Below are 17,099 nucleotides of genomic sequence, written 5' to 3' on the forward strand. Positions count from 1 at the left end.
GGGGAGCTGGGAATCCTAAGGCACCAGGGACAGTGAACATGACACAGTCACCTGGCTGAGCCCCTTTGCCATCCCAGGCATAAGAACAAGGTGCAGACTGGAAGACATGCTCCATCAAGGACTGTGGCGAGAGAAAAAGAAAGAGAGACAGAGAGAAGCAGACAGAGATGGAGAAACAGAGACATAGAGATTGAGACTTGGGGAGAAGACAAAATGAATAGTATGGCAAGAGAGCTGGAGGAAAGGAGAAGAGAAATGTTGGGGAATATGGTTGAAAAATTGGTATCTGTGAATTTACTGGGAACACATATTTTCCTCCAAGTAGCTTCGCAGTCCCCAGAGCTGCTGCTGGGAATCCAGGGGCAGATTTGTGAGAAGCTCAGCCTGAGAGATTTCCCCTGCATATGGAGCTGTCTCATCTATTCGAGCTGTAAAAAAAACATCTCTCTCATCCCCTAAATCAGAACCCTCAAAGTTTGCACTCAGCTTCTTCTGCCATTTGAGAAGCTGAGGGCACACATTTGGCCCATTTGACTTCTTGCTTTTGGTCCCCCCTCTCCTCCAGGGCCATTCTCACAACAACCATCCAGAAGTTAATTGTTGGCACAATCCTACAACTCAGTTTCCTCAGTAAGTGGAGTCTGTGGCTGGAGAACAGGGCTGGCGAGGTCAGGGATCCTGGGGCCCTCTACCATCAGTCATATGGCCTTAGTCTGGTCTGCTCCAGAAAGCTACTATTATACGGTTCTGCCAAAGGGGCAGTGTTTACAGGGATCCTTTCTCCTTGGGGCTGGTATAAGAGCAGAGGATATAGAGTTCTAGGACTCTGTACAAGCCTCAACTACTGCAGGACTCAGGAACCGAGGGGACCCACAAGAGCATCTGCAGAAGATTCACCCATTTCCTAACAGAAGAGCCCAAGCCAGAAACGTGACCAAGGTCACAACGCAAAGAGAGAACTGTAAGACACAATTTTGCCTCTCTCCCCACCATAGGAAGATTCTAGACTCTGCTCAATATCTCCTTCCTCTCCTCTCTTACCCCAAGGCAAAGCCATGGGGAAAATTAGGGAGGTGGCATCCCTTACTTCCCTGGAGTCTTAATGGTACTCTTCCATTTATATGCCAACCAGTTTCCTTATAGGCCGTCCATGGGAAGATGTGGGCCTCAAGGTCAAGAGAGTCGTGTCTCTCTGAGATTCCTGAAGGGATAGGGAACACGAACAAGGAGCTAGGTAGACACTGGTTAAGGTTCAGTTCTTCTAGAAAACCTTCCATAGGCTAATCCCACCCAGTCCTGGGCACTCAAATACCTTCACAGTCTTTAGAAATAAATATTATTAGGGTTAGTATCTTATTCCCTTGTTTTTGCTACTTGGCTATTTTTTCTTAGTGTTTCTCTGAGGAAAGAACCATATTACTTTCCCCTTCCCTCCATCCTCACTGGCACCCATGGCTTCACCTCAACCCAGTCCCTGCCTCTCACCAGCCTGGGTTCAGCTCTCTGATGACACTATTCTCAGGGTGGGATATTGACTACCTAATTCCCAGATTGTGTTCTCGTGTCAAAGTCAATTACCTTCCATGGAAATCACCCACATCCCTAACTCTGACCTTTTCTTAAGCCTATTCTGTGAACCTGCACAACAGGTCTTGCCCCGTCCCTGGGTCTCTGTTATCCTGTCTATAAAAATGATTACAATTCTAGTTTTCTCCAGCTTGGTCAAAATCTGTTCGTGGAATCAACAGCTTGTGTTTTGTCCTCATTCAGTTGAAACTAAGAAGGATTTGGAGGAAATTATTTTAAAAGACAATTTTTCTTTTCTCTTGTGTTTCTGGAGCTGGGATGGCAGGGAAGGAACGTTTATTTTCCAAACGGTGGTGGGGAGAGTAATGGTGGATAGGGTCAAGGGCAGCTAGGAGTGAGGGGTGGGGTTGGGGCAGAGTTGGAAGGACTGGGAGGTGGCATCTAGGTTTTAGACCCTGACTGCCTCGTCAGGGCTACTACCTTCCTGGCTTCTGACACTTGTGCTGCCCCATCCCACACCAAATAGATCCAAGGATCAGTTGGAGACCTGCAGGACCTCTTTTTATTTCCACCCCCAAACCACATTTCCAGATGTCTCTGCAGCAAAGTGAAATTCCACACAGGCAAGCCTTAGGGGGGGAAAAAAAGAAAAAAATGAGACAATTGGCAGTGAAAAGCAGAAAGAAGATGGAGGCCTTAGAGAAGGGAGTATCCCTGAGGAGGTGGGGACAAGGGGAGGAGAAGGGGAGGAGGAGAGGAGGAGGAAAGCAGGCCTGTCCCTTTAAGGGGGTTGGCTGTCAATCAGAAAGCCCTTTTCATTGCAGGAGAAGAGGACAAAGATACTCAGAGAGAAAAAGTAAAGGACTGAAGAAGGAGACTGGAGAGACCAAGATCCTTCCAGCTGAACAAAGTCAGCCGCAAAGCAGACTAGCCAGCAGGCTACAATTGGAATCAGAGTCCCAAAGACATGGGTGAGTTTCAAAAACTTTAGCATGGAAGATTCAAGCCAAAGCACAGGAATTTGCAAGAACTTTGCGGTTCGGGGTTTCTAATGGTTGAAATGAGCTGTGTTTTGGCACCTGTTTTCTTTTTAATTCCTTAGCACGCAATTAAATTAACTCCTTTGCTGTACTGAGAATGATGCTTTATTGTCAAAGAACTCCAGCAGCACGTGGAGAGTCCCACAGGTCCTTGGAGAGAGTGCCCGGCGGGCTGGATGTGGTCATGTGTCCTCCTACCCCCTCACTTCCCTCTACCTTCTCTTTTCCCCTGGTTCCCAGGCCCCCGTAATGGCCCAGTCAGCTGACATCCCTGGTTTTGCTGGAGGAAACTAATGTTGGCTGGCCCTCAGCTGTTCAAAATAATTGCTTGCTTGATACAAAATTTGGACCCTGCTGGGCATCAGAAGGAAACTGGGAGAGATGGGCTCAGGCTTGACCATGGCTGAGGAGGCCAATCTCAGGTTCAGGAAATGAAAATAAAGTCCTCAATGGCTTTACTATAGGGAATGGATATGGGTAAGGGTGTGTGTGTGTGTGTGTGTGTGTGTGTGTGTGTGTGTGTGTGTGTGTGTGTGCGTGCACATGTATGGGTGACCATATGTAGCAAATATTAAAGACTTAGCCTTCCTGAGGCCATGGCTCAGACTCTAAATCCTTGCTATGACAAGGAGGTTGATGGGACCTTAGGGCTCTTACTGACTTGGTTGAGTACTGAGGGCTTCTCTGTAGAGAAGCTATGAGGTCTGAGGTCTGGTCTCTGGTGGTGTTTACTCAGAGCAAGGTGTGCAGAGCACAAGGGTCTTTGTCCACACAGGATGCCACAGAAACATGTAGACATTTCTCACATTTGGCAAAACAAGAGCAGCAGCTTGAATACATCCTAAATGAAATGAGAATCAATTGTCCTGAGTATTCACCATCAAATGTAATACTCAGAAGGCTCCAACAACATCCACGGAGATAGGTTTTCAATTATACTAAGCTGATGTCAGACTTTAGGTTGTTTCATCCTGAAACACTGAGAGAGCTTTTTGAAGCGTGTATTCAGGCAGGATAATTAAGAGGGCAGAGAACTTGTCTAGAAGTTAACACAACCAGGTTTGAATCCCAGATCTGCCACTTATGAACTTCGTGACATTGGGTAGGTTGCTGTGAATGATCACTTCATCATCTGGAAAATGGGGATAACGATAACTGCTTTGTCTACTTTCAGGGCTATAAAAATCAAATAATAATGATGTGGGAGTCCTTTGAAAATGGGCGAGCTCTAGAACAATTGTAAATAATAATAATACCAATTATTATACAATAATGCATGTACAGGCTGACTCTTCTTTACAAAGTGTTTGGGCTTTCTTTGTATGTACTCTGTGCACTTGGGTAAGAATCATTTGTCCAATTGAGTGTGGCCAGGTGAGAAGTGAATGTTGGAGGAACTCAATTCCTGCCCTAGGTAACATCAAGAACCCTACCTAATGTCAAGGCAGCTGATTGGGTAGCTTGTGAATTAAAAAAAGGAGAGGGACTAAAGAAGGATGCTGAATATTACTTCCTTAGAGGATGAAAGCCCTGAGGAAAAGGCAGGAACAAATAAGGTGACCATAGGGATAGTTTCCTGTTATGGAGGCTGGATGATTTCCTTCAGGGGAGATTACCATAGTGAGGGCACAGTAGAGGTTGTGTATTGGATCCCAGATCCTGGGGGTGGGCCATACTTGGGCCAGGTGCACATGATGGAGTAGCCATTGAGTTCTCAGTTATTCAACGACAAAGTATCTCAAGTACTTTGTAAATAATAGACCATCTCCAGCAAGGTACTGAACTGCTACTACTTCTGATATGGAGTGTTTGCTGTTTAACTATTATAGCAGACAAATTATATCGTGGAATCTGGGATTGGAAGGAATTTAAGAAGCTGCCTGAGCTTATTCTCAATGCAGGATTCCCTTCTACAACAGCCAATTAAACATTCCTACAGCTTCTTCTTAATCACCCCCAGGAACAGGGAGCTCACTACCTCAACCATACAGAATCCAGTAGGATTGGAAGTGAAGAGGAACAGGGAATTCAGTAGTGTCCACACAAAAGGTTCACGGGGGAAATGATAATTCATTAAAACTTGTCCTGACTTGGGAGAGGGATGTTCCAAATGAGTCTTTGGGATAACAATGGAACCGGAAAAGAGCCAAAGAGCAGTAGCTGATTATTCTCTGCTTAGTAACATAATGCCATTACTGAACAGCAAAACATTGGCTCCTGCAAAGCCTGATGTCTGAGAACAGTGGCTGTTACCCCGGTAACCAGACTATGATGCTTCCCTCCAAAGGTGGCTGTTTGCCGAGCAGAGTAGTTTTGGCTGGCTCAGAGTAAGTGAATGTAGCCTAGGCAAAAAGTGTGGAGGCAGAGCAGGGGTCCAGTTTTTTACAAAATGCCTGAAGACTATCTGAATCCCATCACGATGGCAAGAATGCTGCAAGAATGCCAGGAGCTAAAAAGAAAGCAGATTCAAACCAGCACATTCACTTACCTTTCCCAGAGACACTGACCAAAATGATCATAGGTAGCCTTCCCCACCCCACTCCTCACCTTGGCCCTGCAGAGCCAGAAGCGCTCTTGGAGAGCCAGGCAGATTGAAAGGTCTGCTCTGCTTCGAGGACCTTTTGCTCTGGCTCTGTGCTAGGAAATCCAACAATTTACTCAATAGCCTGACAACTAGAACTATGCTCTCAAATCTCTCTGAGTAGTAACAAGGCCCAAGAAACCCCTGGGAAATGGGTGGGAGGGGAAATATAGTCTCCAAACCTATGAAGGCAGAACCCCAGCCAGTGGAATCTTTTTCCCTTGTTACCTTTTTGTGTATTAACTTAAATCCTTGAAAACCATCCCCAGGATTCCTGGTGCTGAAAGAAATCAACAGTAGAAATGCCCTCCTTGCCCACAGAACTTCAGGTCCAGAGAACATCAAGTCAGGGCAATGACCTGATCAGGAAGGGTCACAGCAGCCATGGGAAGTGAACAGAGTAGCTTTCCTGTCCTTTCCCACTGTCAGGGCCTGCCCAGTGTCAAACTCACAGCAAAAGCTCAGCAAGTACTGATTGATTAATTCCTCCTTGGTTATTTTAAAATGGTCCTAAAGGTGATCGTTCAGTTCTGCACTGGCCTCTCAGCTTTCTGCCAGACAGGGCTCTGGAAAGGAGTCAGTGACATCCCGAGGAAGAGAACAAGGTTCCCTAGATCAGCTTCACACTGCAACCAAGGGGAGAGGAGGAAATGGTGGGAGACTAACCTAAGGAATAAGGTATGAAAACTGTTGTCTCTCAGCTTAGTGCCAGGCGCTTCTCTTTAACCTTTCCAGAAGTGGGCAAGGCAAAGACAATGTGTCAGAGATAGAGTTTAACAATCCAGCCTCTACCCCAGTCTCCCAATGTTTGGGTATAAATTGGCATACATGTGTGCACATGTGTATCCATGCATGCGTGCCTGTATGTGTGTGTTTGGGGAGGAGTAGGGAACATAGGAAACAAGGTGGTCCAGATGCTGTTGCCATGGCAATAATAATACCTGTTCAAAGAGGAGCCTGAGATTCCTTTTATGTTTAACTCTGCATGACTTGACTATCTAGCAAGCTTGGATTCCCATGCCTCAGGGGCTACAGAGCCCCTTTCCAGCGCTTGAATGTGGTATAAGTGCTGATTTCATGTAGGAAAGACAAGATTATAGGCAGGGCTTTGTCTGGTCAGGATAAGGCCAGAAGCAAAAGTCTTTGTCTCTGGCACCTCCTGTTGATTGTTCTTTTACTCCTAGAACCTACCCACTCATCCCCATCCATCCCCAGTACCAGTCACGGCTGCTCTAGCATCTTGGTCCTGTCAACTGTGATAGGTCCTGATCAAGGGAGCCTCTGTTCATGGGGTGAGGTTAAGGGGTGGGTTCTGGGAGGAGGGTAAGACTTTAGCTCAGATTAGAGACTTAGGGAGATGGGGCCAGTTTTTCACTCAATGAGCCTGCCTGTTGTTTAGCTCTATTGTATAGGGTTCTTCTATCTCTCCCTTTGTCAGCTGGATTCAAGGGACAGGCTGGGAATTGTGCAAGGCACAATTGGTCTCTTTCTACCATCCCTTTCCATGAAAGCCCTTCCTTTCCTCCCTTTGATGGGTTCCCAGATTCACACTAAATTTCCATCACGGAGCTTGTCCTTGAGGCGTTCCCAGGGCATGGGAAAGGAGGGAGGGCTTGGGAGCTTTTGGCTCCTGCTTAAAGAGACAGCATCAGGATCAATCCAGTCCCTTGGATAGACGAATCTGGATGAGTCACAGCAGTCCCGTTGATCCTTTTCAGACTCCTGTGAAGAGCATTAATGAGAAGGGCTTGAAGTTCTATCACAGATTGATTAGACTAGTTTGGGGAGTTCGCAGATATATCTAGCCAACACTGAATATCTCCCCTTTGCTTACATTTTGCCCACAGGACTTGGTTATACACATTTTAACACTAGATTATAGGCAGCTTTGGTTTTTGATTCACAGACATGTTTGTTTTCCCCAATAAGACTGAAAGGTCTTTGAAGAAAGGGACTGGGCCTTATAATTCCCTTTTGTTTCCCATAGTGTCTAGGTTACTGCTAATATGCTTAATAATTGTACTGAATCCAATGAACAGAAATGAAAGGAAAACACCGGGGAAGGTTATTATTTTTCTTTATCACCTCTCAACAAAGTCAGGTGGTTTAATCCAATTCTGTTGCATTGGGTAATATTGTTGCTATATAGTTCTTTTATGCCAACTCCACCATGTTGCAGTCTATACTTAGCCTGGAAATGTGAGAATGTCCTTGCAAGAGCCAAGGAACTTCTTCAGAATCCCTCACAGCCTTCCTGAATCAAACCGATATCTTTTCAACTGTGAAGTCTTCTGAAATGGAGACCCTCTGGCTTTAGGTTCACACATTCCCAAATCAAAGGGAACCCAATGGACCTTTCTCAGAATGTTCTGATTGTCAACTACTTTGATGACACAATTTCTTGCATGTTCTAAGTTTTTCCCAGTTGGAATCCAAAATTTGATTTTTTGCTTGGACTGACTGACTGAGATCCCTCACTTCTGCTGAACTTAAATGCCCCCAGAACAAACATTTCATTTCAATGTGAAGAGGTGGACACCTGATGCTTATGCTGATATTGTTGAACTGTTTATAGCTGAAGAGTGATAGATTTATCCAGGGCCATTTATTTCCAACTCCATGTTAGAGACTCATTAAAGCCTATGTCCTTTTGTACCTTGCTTCGAGTGGCAGTGGAGCAGAAAAGGGGGCGCTAAGTTATTTGAGCGCTAAGAAAATGGAGGAAAAGTGGATGTAAGAAGAAAGAATATCAGTTGATGATTCAGAGTTGCTCCCATGGCTTAGCCCTTTATCACCCAGTAAGAACACTATATGTGATACTCTCTGGTTATTTGGATGATGCTTGAGGGATCAGATAGACTAAAGTGGCTTTTTTCCTCATCTTTACAACCGTGGAGGGGGCATCAGCTAAAACTTAGAGAGGAATTCTCTGTTTGGTTAGCAAGAGTTCAAGTTTCTCCATCCCTGCTCACACCTGCACCACCATTTTAGCCCTTTCCAGGGTGAGAAAGCTGGGGTGAGTGAGTGGGCACAAGACGGTCACTTGCTACGGACGATGACTCTCCTTACTCTGGGCTAAACAAACAGTTCTTCCATTGTTCCCTGGGTCTGATCCCCTCCCCACCCCCAGGCCTGCAGGCCTCTGCAGAATACCAATGAGGCTCCTGAGATCTCAGGGAAAAACAAGGCTTCTTTGTCCAGGGGAGCTATGGAGGGCTCTGTCCAAGCCTTGACCCTGTGCTGGGGAGAGAGGGAACAGTGGGGTCACTGACCTTCCCTTCCCCCACCCCCAGGCTTCAGAGACCTTCTTTACTAGAAGATTCTAAGAGTTTGGGGGTGGAGAAGAGTTGGATAGGCCGAGAAGGAAAATGGCAGCACTGTTTATTTCCAAGCTCCTTTTCTTGACTTACAGGATGCATCTAGTATCTTAACCTGTTGAGAAAGAGGAAGATCAGTTTCTGAATGTTTCCTGAGGACAATGAGCAATTTAAACTGCTATGGTTTTCTCTCTGGTATATACATGTGTTTATGTGAACATTTGCATTCATGCATGTGCCCCCGCCCTGGCACGTGTGTGCGCACGCGCACACCCCCCGTGGGCCAGCTCTAATGAAGCACTGCTTCCCACAGAGGCCAAGTTTTTTGACAGCAGTGCTTCAGTTCTTAGAAAAGGGAGGAAATTCAGTTCTGCTGCAAATGTTAGCTACTTATTTTGCTTGGCTTGGGCTTCTGAGTCTTGTCTCTGGTGTGACATACAAGAATCTTTGAGGAAGTGGCTCTTTGAGTACCAAGGAAGGGCTGTCATTTTAGGGGACAGTGGGTAAGAGGACTCACTCATTCTGTGGCTCTGAGAACAGAGATAAGTAAATGTCTCTGCCTCAACTTTCTCACGATAGAGATAATTTGGTCCTTCAAAATCTGTTCACATGGATGCAGTTCAGCCAGGCAAATCACCAGATGGTCAAGCACTCAGGTCTAAAAAGAAACTGTACTATTATTAAGAGGTTCAGGCAAAGGACTCCCCCGGTCCCTGGTACCCTGGAATAGACAAGCGAGCTTTGGATAAAATCCAAACCTAAAAATTAATACAATTTATTTGATTTGTGTAAGGAGTTCCAACATGCTTTTCCAAAATAGCAGCTTCTCAGCACATTTGCTGATTATTTGTGTGTACGTGTGTGTGTGTACACATATTTTATATACACACATATTTTATATATGTGTATACTACATATATACACAAAAATACAAAAATAATTCATATGCCATATCTATATGATATGTGGATAGATAACATCTGTGTATATATAACATTTTTTATACATATTTTATATATGTGTATACTACATATATACACAAAAATAATTCATATGCCATATCTATATGATATGTGGATAGATAAAATCAGTGTATATATAACATTTTTCTGAAGAGTTTAACACTTTCATTTCTTCCACCTTTTGGGGATCTGGCTGAGAGGCCAGAGGGAGCCATCCTTTTCCCATCTAGTCAGTCATCTACTGGATATTTTTTAAGTTTCACTCCATGTGACATCTTAGAGCTCAGGGCTAGTACTTAGGGGCACCGCTGCTCTCAGAGCCTGTGACTTGCGTGCCTTTCCTGCTTCTCAGCAACACTGGCTTGAGGCCTGAGGTACCAGGTCTGGGGAATCTCAGGGACTCTTAGCACTTTAAGACACCTGTGTTCCCAGGCCCTGGTGTGTTTTGCCATTCCAGAAAGACGTTTCATGCTTTGTTGACTTTGTATAAAGTCTCTTTGTAGCTGTTTTGACAGAACTCCAGGGTAGGACTGAGGGTGGGGACATTGGCCAAACTGTAGTATTGGGGGACAAATCAGCCATGCAAAGTGTCCAAAAATCATTCAGCCTGCATTGTTTATTACTGAGAATAATAGTAATCCTCCCATTACCATTTCCCATCCTCTGCCAGTTCCCTCCTTTCCTTTGGACTGCTCTCCACACATCCAGACTAAGAAGAATCAAGCATTCCATGCAGCAAATACACACAACGTTCAGGAATACCCAGGAACATGGAATTTCCAAAGTTTCTCCACCCGGAATGCTGTTTAAGGCTCAAATGTTGTCTGACAATATCAATATCTCTGGCCTACACTCACCCCTTCCTGGAATTCTAAGGGCATTTACTCTTTATAACCATTTACTTGGCTGCCTGGAATTGTTAGTTGAAAATATTAGGTCTACCTAGCTCATTCTCCTCAGTAGACAAACAAGTCCCCTGTGGCAGAGTCTATGTCTTTACGCCTTCACACTCCACATAATACCTAGCACAATGCTGGGTACATAGTAAGTACTCCATAAGAGTTGATAAATGATGAAAACAAATCAGAATGAGAAGAAAGGAGGGAATGATTGCATCATCTCTCTAGCCGGCTACCTGAATACCGATTGTTCAAAAACCCACTTACATTCTGGGGATTAAAGGTAAGGATTTATCTTCAAGAATGGAACAAAGTATAGTTTGGGGGGGTCAATCTCACATTCTAAAAGTCTAAGGTTCTGGACTCTCCTGCTTTTGGCCTCTGGGGTGACACCCCCCCCACCCCCTACCATCCGTGCATGTGAGCACAGGGCCTGGCTGGGCTGGTGGAGAGTGATGAGTGATGAGCTATGTATTGCCCATCCCTGACTGTTTACCCTCTTTTGTCCTCAGGCTTGTTAGAGTGCTGTGCGAGATGTCTCGTAGGGGCCCCCTTTGCTTCCCTGGTGGCCACTGGATTGTGTTTCTTTGGGGTGGCACTGTTCTGTGGCTGTGGACATGAAGCACTCACTGGCACAGAAAAGCTAATTGAGACCTATTTCTCCAAAAACTACCAGGACTATGAATATCTCATCAATGTGTAAGTACCTACTGTCCCCCACGAACCCTGTCTATCTTTGAGATACAGAACTCATCAGTACCTTAATGACTAGTAGGGGATTGGTGTGGGGACAGACAGGATTCCTGGATCTTCCTTCTGTGTGCAGGTTCTACCTGTGCCACATCTGAAGCCCTAAATGAAGGGAGAGTGCCACATTCAGAGGGGGAGTTCTGCCTGCCTGCCAGCCCACTCCTAACCACACCCACCCCACCCTTGCTTTGTCCCACATGTTTTAATTTCTGCTAAGTAGGGTTAACATGGACAGAGTTGGAGCCTCTGAAGTGGTCCATATAAAGAACTCGGGGGAGGCACGACTAGACAGGGTGGGGCTGCTTCTCTTGGTTTACCACACCACTTGAGTCCGCTCAGGCACAGTACTAAGCCTCTCCTGTTCCTAGGGCAAGTTAGACTCCTCTTCTTTCATCCCTCTTCCTTCTTGCCTAGCTCCTCTCTACTCTCTCCTCTGAGGGAGCATCTCTGAAGGGTCAGGTCAAGGAGAGTAGTGCCCCGGTTCTTCAGGTTACAGGGTAAACCAGGTGTTGGGAGGAGCATCTTCTTTTACTTCAATGAAGATAAGGTAGAAGCACAGAGGAAGAACCTAGTGATCCCTCTAAAGAATCCCTAGCCTTGTTTAGGTGCCCACTCAAGGGTCCAACTAACTTATGCAGCAAGGGAACTGGGTCCTCAATTCATTAGATTTTCTGGCTTTTTGTCTGTCTGTTAATGTAGGATCCATGCTTTCCAGTATGTCATCTATGGAACTGCCTCTTTCTTCTTCCTTTATGGGGCCCTCCTGCTGGCTGAGGGCTTCTACACCACCGGCGCAGTCAGGCAGATCTTTGGCGACTACAAGACCACCATCTGCGGCAAGGGCCTGAGTGCAACGGTAACAGGGGGCCAGAAGGGGAGGGGTTCCAGAGGCCAACATCAAGCTCATTCTTTGGAGCGGGTGTGTCATTGTTTGGGAAAATGGCTAGGACATCCCGACAAGGTGATCATCCTCAGGATTTTGTGGCAATAACAGGGGGTGGGGGACAACTGGGCGTGAGTCTGTGGCCACACCCCCACCCAAGGCTGGGTCCTCTTTAGGGGCCTGGCTTTTGAGTGAGGACGTGATGGCTGCAGCCAAATGAGAAGGTCAGGAAGAACGTGGTGCCCAGCTGGCTTAGCCTCACTTTTTAAAAGTTCCCTAGAAAATTTCATCTCAAAAGGAAAAGCATGAGTTTCGTGGGATGCTTTGTTCAATCAGACCATTTCTAAGCCATCTGTTGGTACCCCTTTACTCCCCTCCTAGCTGGGACCACAACAAGAGTAGATCTGACTGCCCAAGAGTTTAAAATGCTACTCGTGGGATTGAGATGTAGGTAGGTACCTGATCTGAGAGGGAGGGTGGATCATAGAAATTAAGTAATTGACTCCAAGATGGAATCCATAATATTCTGGGATCCTACATTGTTGGAGGCCCCAGAGGGGGCTAGTGTAGATCTGCATATTTAATACTTTATCTTTGTTAGAGGGCTATCCATGCTTCCAGTGAGGTATACATTGGTTTCCAGCCTCTAGAGTTAAAGATCCTTTGGGGGATGAACATCTGTGGGTTGTGGTGATGTCTTTTGTGGCTAGCAGTTGGCTTAGAAAGGTTTTGGGATCGGAAATTTAAATCTCTTATTGGCTTTGTTCAATAACTAGGGATCCAAAGTCCTTTGACAAAGAACATTTTCTAAGCTCAGCCTAAGGCATTTAAATGGCACGACTTTCTTTCAAGATCTCTTTTGATTTCTTCACACCTTATCTGCCCAAACAATCTCCTGAAGCCTCTCTAACCCAGGGGTCCTCCTCACTCCAACCCCCACCCATTCCCCCCACCCTCTGTCATATTTGGGGCCAGTTCTCTAGTAGATACTGCCAATGACATTTGGTAGAGGTGCCCTGCTTACTAATTTCATTTGGTGGAAATCCCTGGAACCTGGTTTCATGTCTGGTACATGCCATTCCAGGATCTCCTTGTTTATATTTCAATGTCTGCAGGCTGATGTTGATTTCTAACCACCCCATGTCAATTGTTTTAGTTTGTGGGCATCACCTATGCCCTGACCATTGTGTGGCTCCTGGTGTTTGCCTGCTCTGCTGTGCCTGTGTACATTTACTTCAACACTTGGACCACTTGCCAGTCTATTGCCACCCCCAGCAAGACCTCTGCCAGTATAGGCAGTCTCTGTGCTGATGCCAGAATGTATGGTGAGTTAAGGTGGCTTGGCTCCCCTACCCCCTATCGAAGCACTATATATTTGGTTCTTAGGGTAAGGAAGGTGATAATTATGGGGAAAAATAAAAATATGGATGCTTGGATCTAGTTTGTTAATCCTTCTCATTGAAACTGGAGAGGTTTCTTCCCTGAGAAGGGAACTTCTTGGAGGTGGTGGGAGTTTTCTTGGCTCTTTGCACTGCTCTACCCCAGTTGACTGCTGTCCCCAACCCAGAAGCAGCACATTTCAATAACAAACAAAAAAATTTGCAACTGTTTTTTTGGGTAAATCTTTAGAAAAGAAGATCCTGATTGTCAGTAGGACCCAACTTTTCAGCCAGGATGATTAAAGATGGAAGAAGTGCTCCATATAGCCCCATAACTCTGTGAAGCTTACCTTGGTTGATATTTGTGTCTTATGTAGGTGTTCTCCCATGGAATGCCTTCCCTGGCAAGGTGTGTGGCTCCAACCTTCTGTCCATCTGCAAAACAGCTGAGGTGAGTGGGGCATTGGGTTATTTTACAGTGGAATGGCTAGTAACATAAAATTTCTACCCAACTTTGATTTTAAGGACCACAATTTCTTTTTGCTGGATTTTGAGTTAGCAAATTGCCTTCTATAAAATATTGCCTGAGCCAATGAGCATACATGGTAAAATATCTATTTTCCTTAAAGCTGCAGAGAAAGCCTTCCATTCTAAGACTTCCTCCCTTAAAAGAGAAATTTTTAGCTCTAGGTAAAGGTAGAGCTTAATGGCAAAATCCCCCAAGTGAAAATTTTCATTCTTTTACTTAAAAACCTTATCAAGAGAATGGGTTGTGCCCAGACATATGTAGGTTTTATAAAACACATTTAGTTTGGAACTTCTCAATCTCATTTAAAAAGAAAGTACATTTGAAAAAGGAAACACTGTATTGAGAATGGATATTATACACAAAGGAGGCAGGGGAATAAAAGTAAATCCTGAGGAAGAAGGCAGTAAACTATTTCTTTGAAAGCAAAATGTTTTGGGATTCTGGGCACAACCCAGGGGAATCAGTTGATTATTTGGGAAGACCATACTATTTTATGAGTATTCTGTGTTCTGGGTGCTATGGGGTCAGGTGCCATGGTGTACATTGAAGAATGGGAGGCCTACACTCACGGATGTAACAACTTAGTTAGAGATGCCAAATTAACACACAGAAAGATATCGACACATTCAGAAAGTTGCACTCATGATCTGCAGCAGAGCCTATTTCAGCTGTTGCAAGACCCAGTTCTCCCTTTTGCATTTTCTTACAGTTCCAAATGACCTTCCACCTGTTTATTGCTGCATTTGTGGGGGCCGCAGCAACACTGGTTTCCCTGGTGAGTTGTCTTTTAATGATCTTGGAAAATAAGTGGTCCTGGGATAGCTTGGGTACAGCTCTGCTGAAAGGTAAAAAGAGGTAGATTCCTTCTAACCTTGAAGTGCTGGAGAAAAGCTGCTGGGCAGAGACAGCAGAGTGTAGAGACTGTGGCCTTCTACTTTGGGTTGGCAAGGCAGAAAATTTTCAGAAATGAGATAAGAACAAGCAAAGTGGTGTGAGGAAGAGGAAAGAGATTCGTGGTCAAGAATAATAAGATAGAGCATTTACAGAGCATGTAACATTGCCAGGTGCTTTGCAGTCAGAAATTATAGTTAATTCTCAACACATTCCGGTCAGATCAGTGACAAGAACACTGAAACCTTACTAAACATGATTCTTGGTAGCCTGGAATTCTATATACTGTAAATAGGAATCATCTTGGATGCTCTCCAAGGGATTTAGTTACTCTCCTGAAAATACTGGAAGGATCTCTTAACATTATTAGAATTGTTATTATGGATGGTGTTTCGGCTCAGTGTCAATGTAGTGCATTCATTGTTCAGATTAAGAACCCGGGGTACTGAAGGGTGAAGCAATTTATCTCCAGTCACTGAATAAGTGGTGATCAACCAAGGATCAGCTTGCAGCACTCCTGGCCCCCACCGCTGAGGCTTTTCTACGGAGTCGAGTTGTTCCTCATCTTGTGAAATAAATGGATGCATTAAGCAGGGGAAGGCTGTGCTGCACGGTGTGGCTATGCGTCTACAGCAAGCACCCTATGAATCCAGGTCGCTCAGACACGTAAGATATGATGGCAGAGCCCAGTTAGTGTTCACTTTCCTGAGGAAAACTCAGTGCTGGGCTGAGCAGAGGTGTGGAAAAATTCCTTGTCGAGTTGATTCTCTGGGCCTGGGCCATTGGAAGGAAATGTCTCAGAGAGGACTTCTAGTGAAGTTTACAGGGCAAAAGCCTGGATGTGCTGCTTTTTGCAGAACAGGAGTTTTTTTCTTTATTTAACTATGATTTTATTTCTACCCTTCCTCGTTCCCAAAAGGAGTGGAGGAGGGAGCCTTTTCTACTCTCACTCATATTCTCTCTTCTCTTACCTACAGCTCACCTTCATGATTGCTGCCACTTACAACTTTGCCGTCCTGAAACTCATGGGCCGAGGCACCAAGTTCTGATATCCTGTAGAAATTTTCCTTTCTCTAATAGCGAGGCTCTAACCACACAGCCTACAATGCTGCGTCTCCCATGTTAACTCTTTGCCTTTGCCACTGACTGGCCCTCTTCTTACTTGACGAGTGTAACAAGAAAGGAGAGTCTCGTGGTGATTAATGTCTCTCCGTGGACTCTCCCCTCTTACGTACCTCTTTTAGTCATTTTGCTTCATAGCTGGTTCCTGCTAGAAATGGGAAATGCTTAAGATGGTGACTCCCCAACTGCAAGTCACAAAGAAATGGAGGCTCAATTCAATTTTCAAGCATCTCCTGAGGACCAGGAAGTGTTTTCTTCTCAAAGGGCACTTCCACTGATGGAAACAAAGTGGAAAGAAAGATGCTCAGGTAGAGAAAAGGGATGTACCTGGCCCCCTTGCCATTTTGGGGGCCAAATATATCCTCGTTGGTGTACAAAACTGAGAACTCATTCCTGTCTCCCTATTACCATTGAAGATAGAAGAAAAAAGAATGCCAGCAAAACAATAAGAGCATTTGCCCAAATCTACCTATTGCAGCTGGGAGAAGGGGGTCAAAGCAAGGATCTTTCACCCATAGAAAGAGAGCACTGACCCCGATGGCAATGGACTATTTAAGCCCTAACTCAGCCAACCTTACTTATAGCATAGGGGAGCGTAGTGTCTGTGGAGACAAAGGGGGCACCTGGCCTTATACCTCGTTAGAGAAGAGAAACAAGGTGTTGTCAGCATTTTCTCACTCCCTTCTCCTTGATAACAGCTACCATGACAACCCTGTGGTTTCCAAGGAGCTGAGGATAGAGAGAAACTAGCTCATACGAAAAAAGACTGGCCTAAGGAGCAGCAGTTGCTAGAGGCTAACGGTGTAAACTGAGCCAGCCCTCTGGTAGACACAGGATAGATAACTCTTTGGATAGCATGTCTTCTTTCTGTTAATTAGTTGTGTACTTCGGCCTCTGTCATATCTTCACAATGGTGCTCTTTTCATGGGGTATTATCCATTCAGTCATAGCAGGTGATTTGAAGATCTTGATTTGTTTCAGAATGATGCACATTTCACATTTTTCAGTTTGTCTATCGCTTGTTTGGGGTTGTACCAGAAAGGTCTGGAGAACGATTCTTTGGTTATGATTCTTTAACAAATGAAAATTGGACATTAAAAAACGCAAATGATGTGTAAAATTGGCTAGTTATTGCATCTCTTGGGATTTTAGACCAATTATTCCGTCCTTTGCAGAAACAGATTTGGTGAATTTGAACCTCAGTTTGAATAACCTATTT

At 45.0% G+C, this 17,099-nt stretch overlaps 1 protein-coding gene across 1 annotated transcript; it reads left to right on the forward strand.

The window, feature by feature from the left end:
- Window positions 1-2,383: 2,383 nt before the first annotated feature.
- On the forward strand, window positions 2,384-15,807 carry PLP1 (proteolipid protein 1; the record flags this gene model as incomplete). The annotated part of the gene is made up of 7 exons (XM_082681067.1): window positions 2,384-2,498; window positions 10,839-11,025; window positions 11,776-11,932; window positions 13,116-13,284; window positions 13,716-13,789; window positions 14,577-14,642; window positions 15,736-15,807. The coding sequence occupies exons 1-7, from the start codon at window positions 2,495-2,497 to the stop codon at window positions 15,805-15,807; spliced, it is 729 nt and encodes a 242-aa protein (XP_082537193.1). The 5' UTR covers window positions 2,384-2,494.
- Between the last annotated feature and the right edge of the window lie 1,292 nt (window positions 15,808-17,099).

Source organism: Grampus griseus, assembly GCF_964374135.1.
Source record: "Grampus griseus genome assembly, chromosome: X".
NCBI lineage: Eukaryota > Metazoa > Chordata > Mammalia > Artiodactyla > Delphinidae > Grampus > Grampus griseus.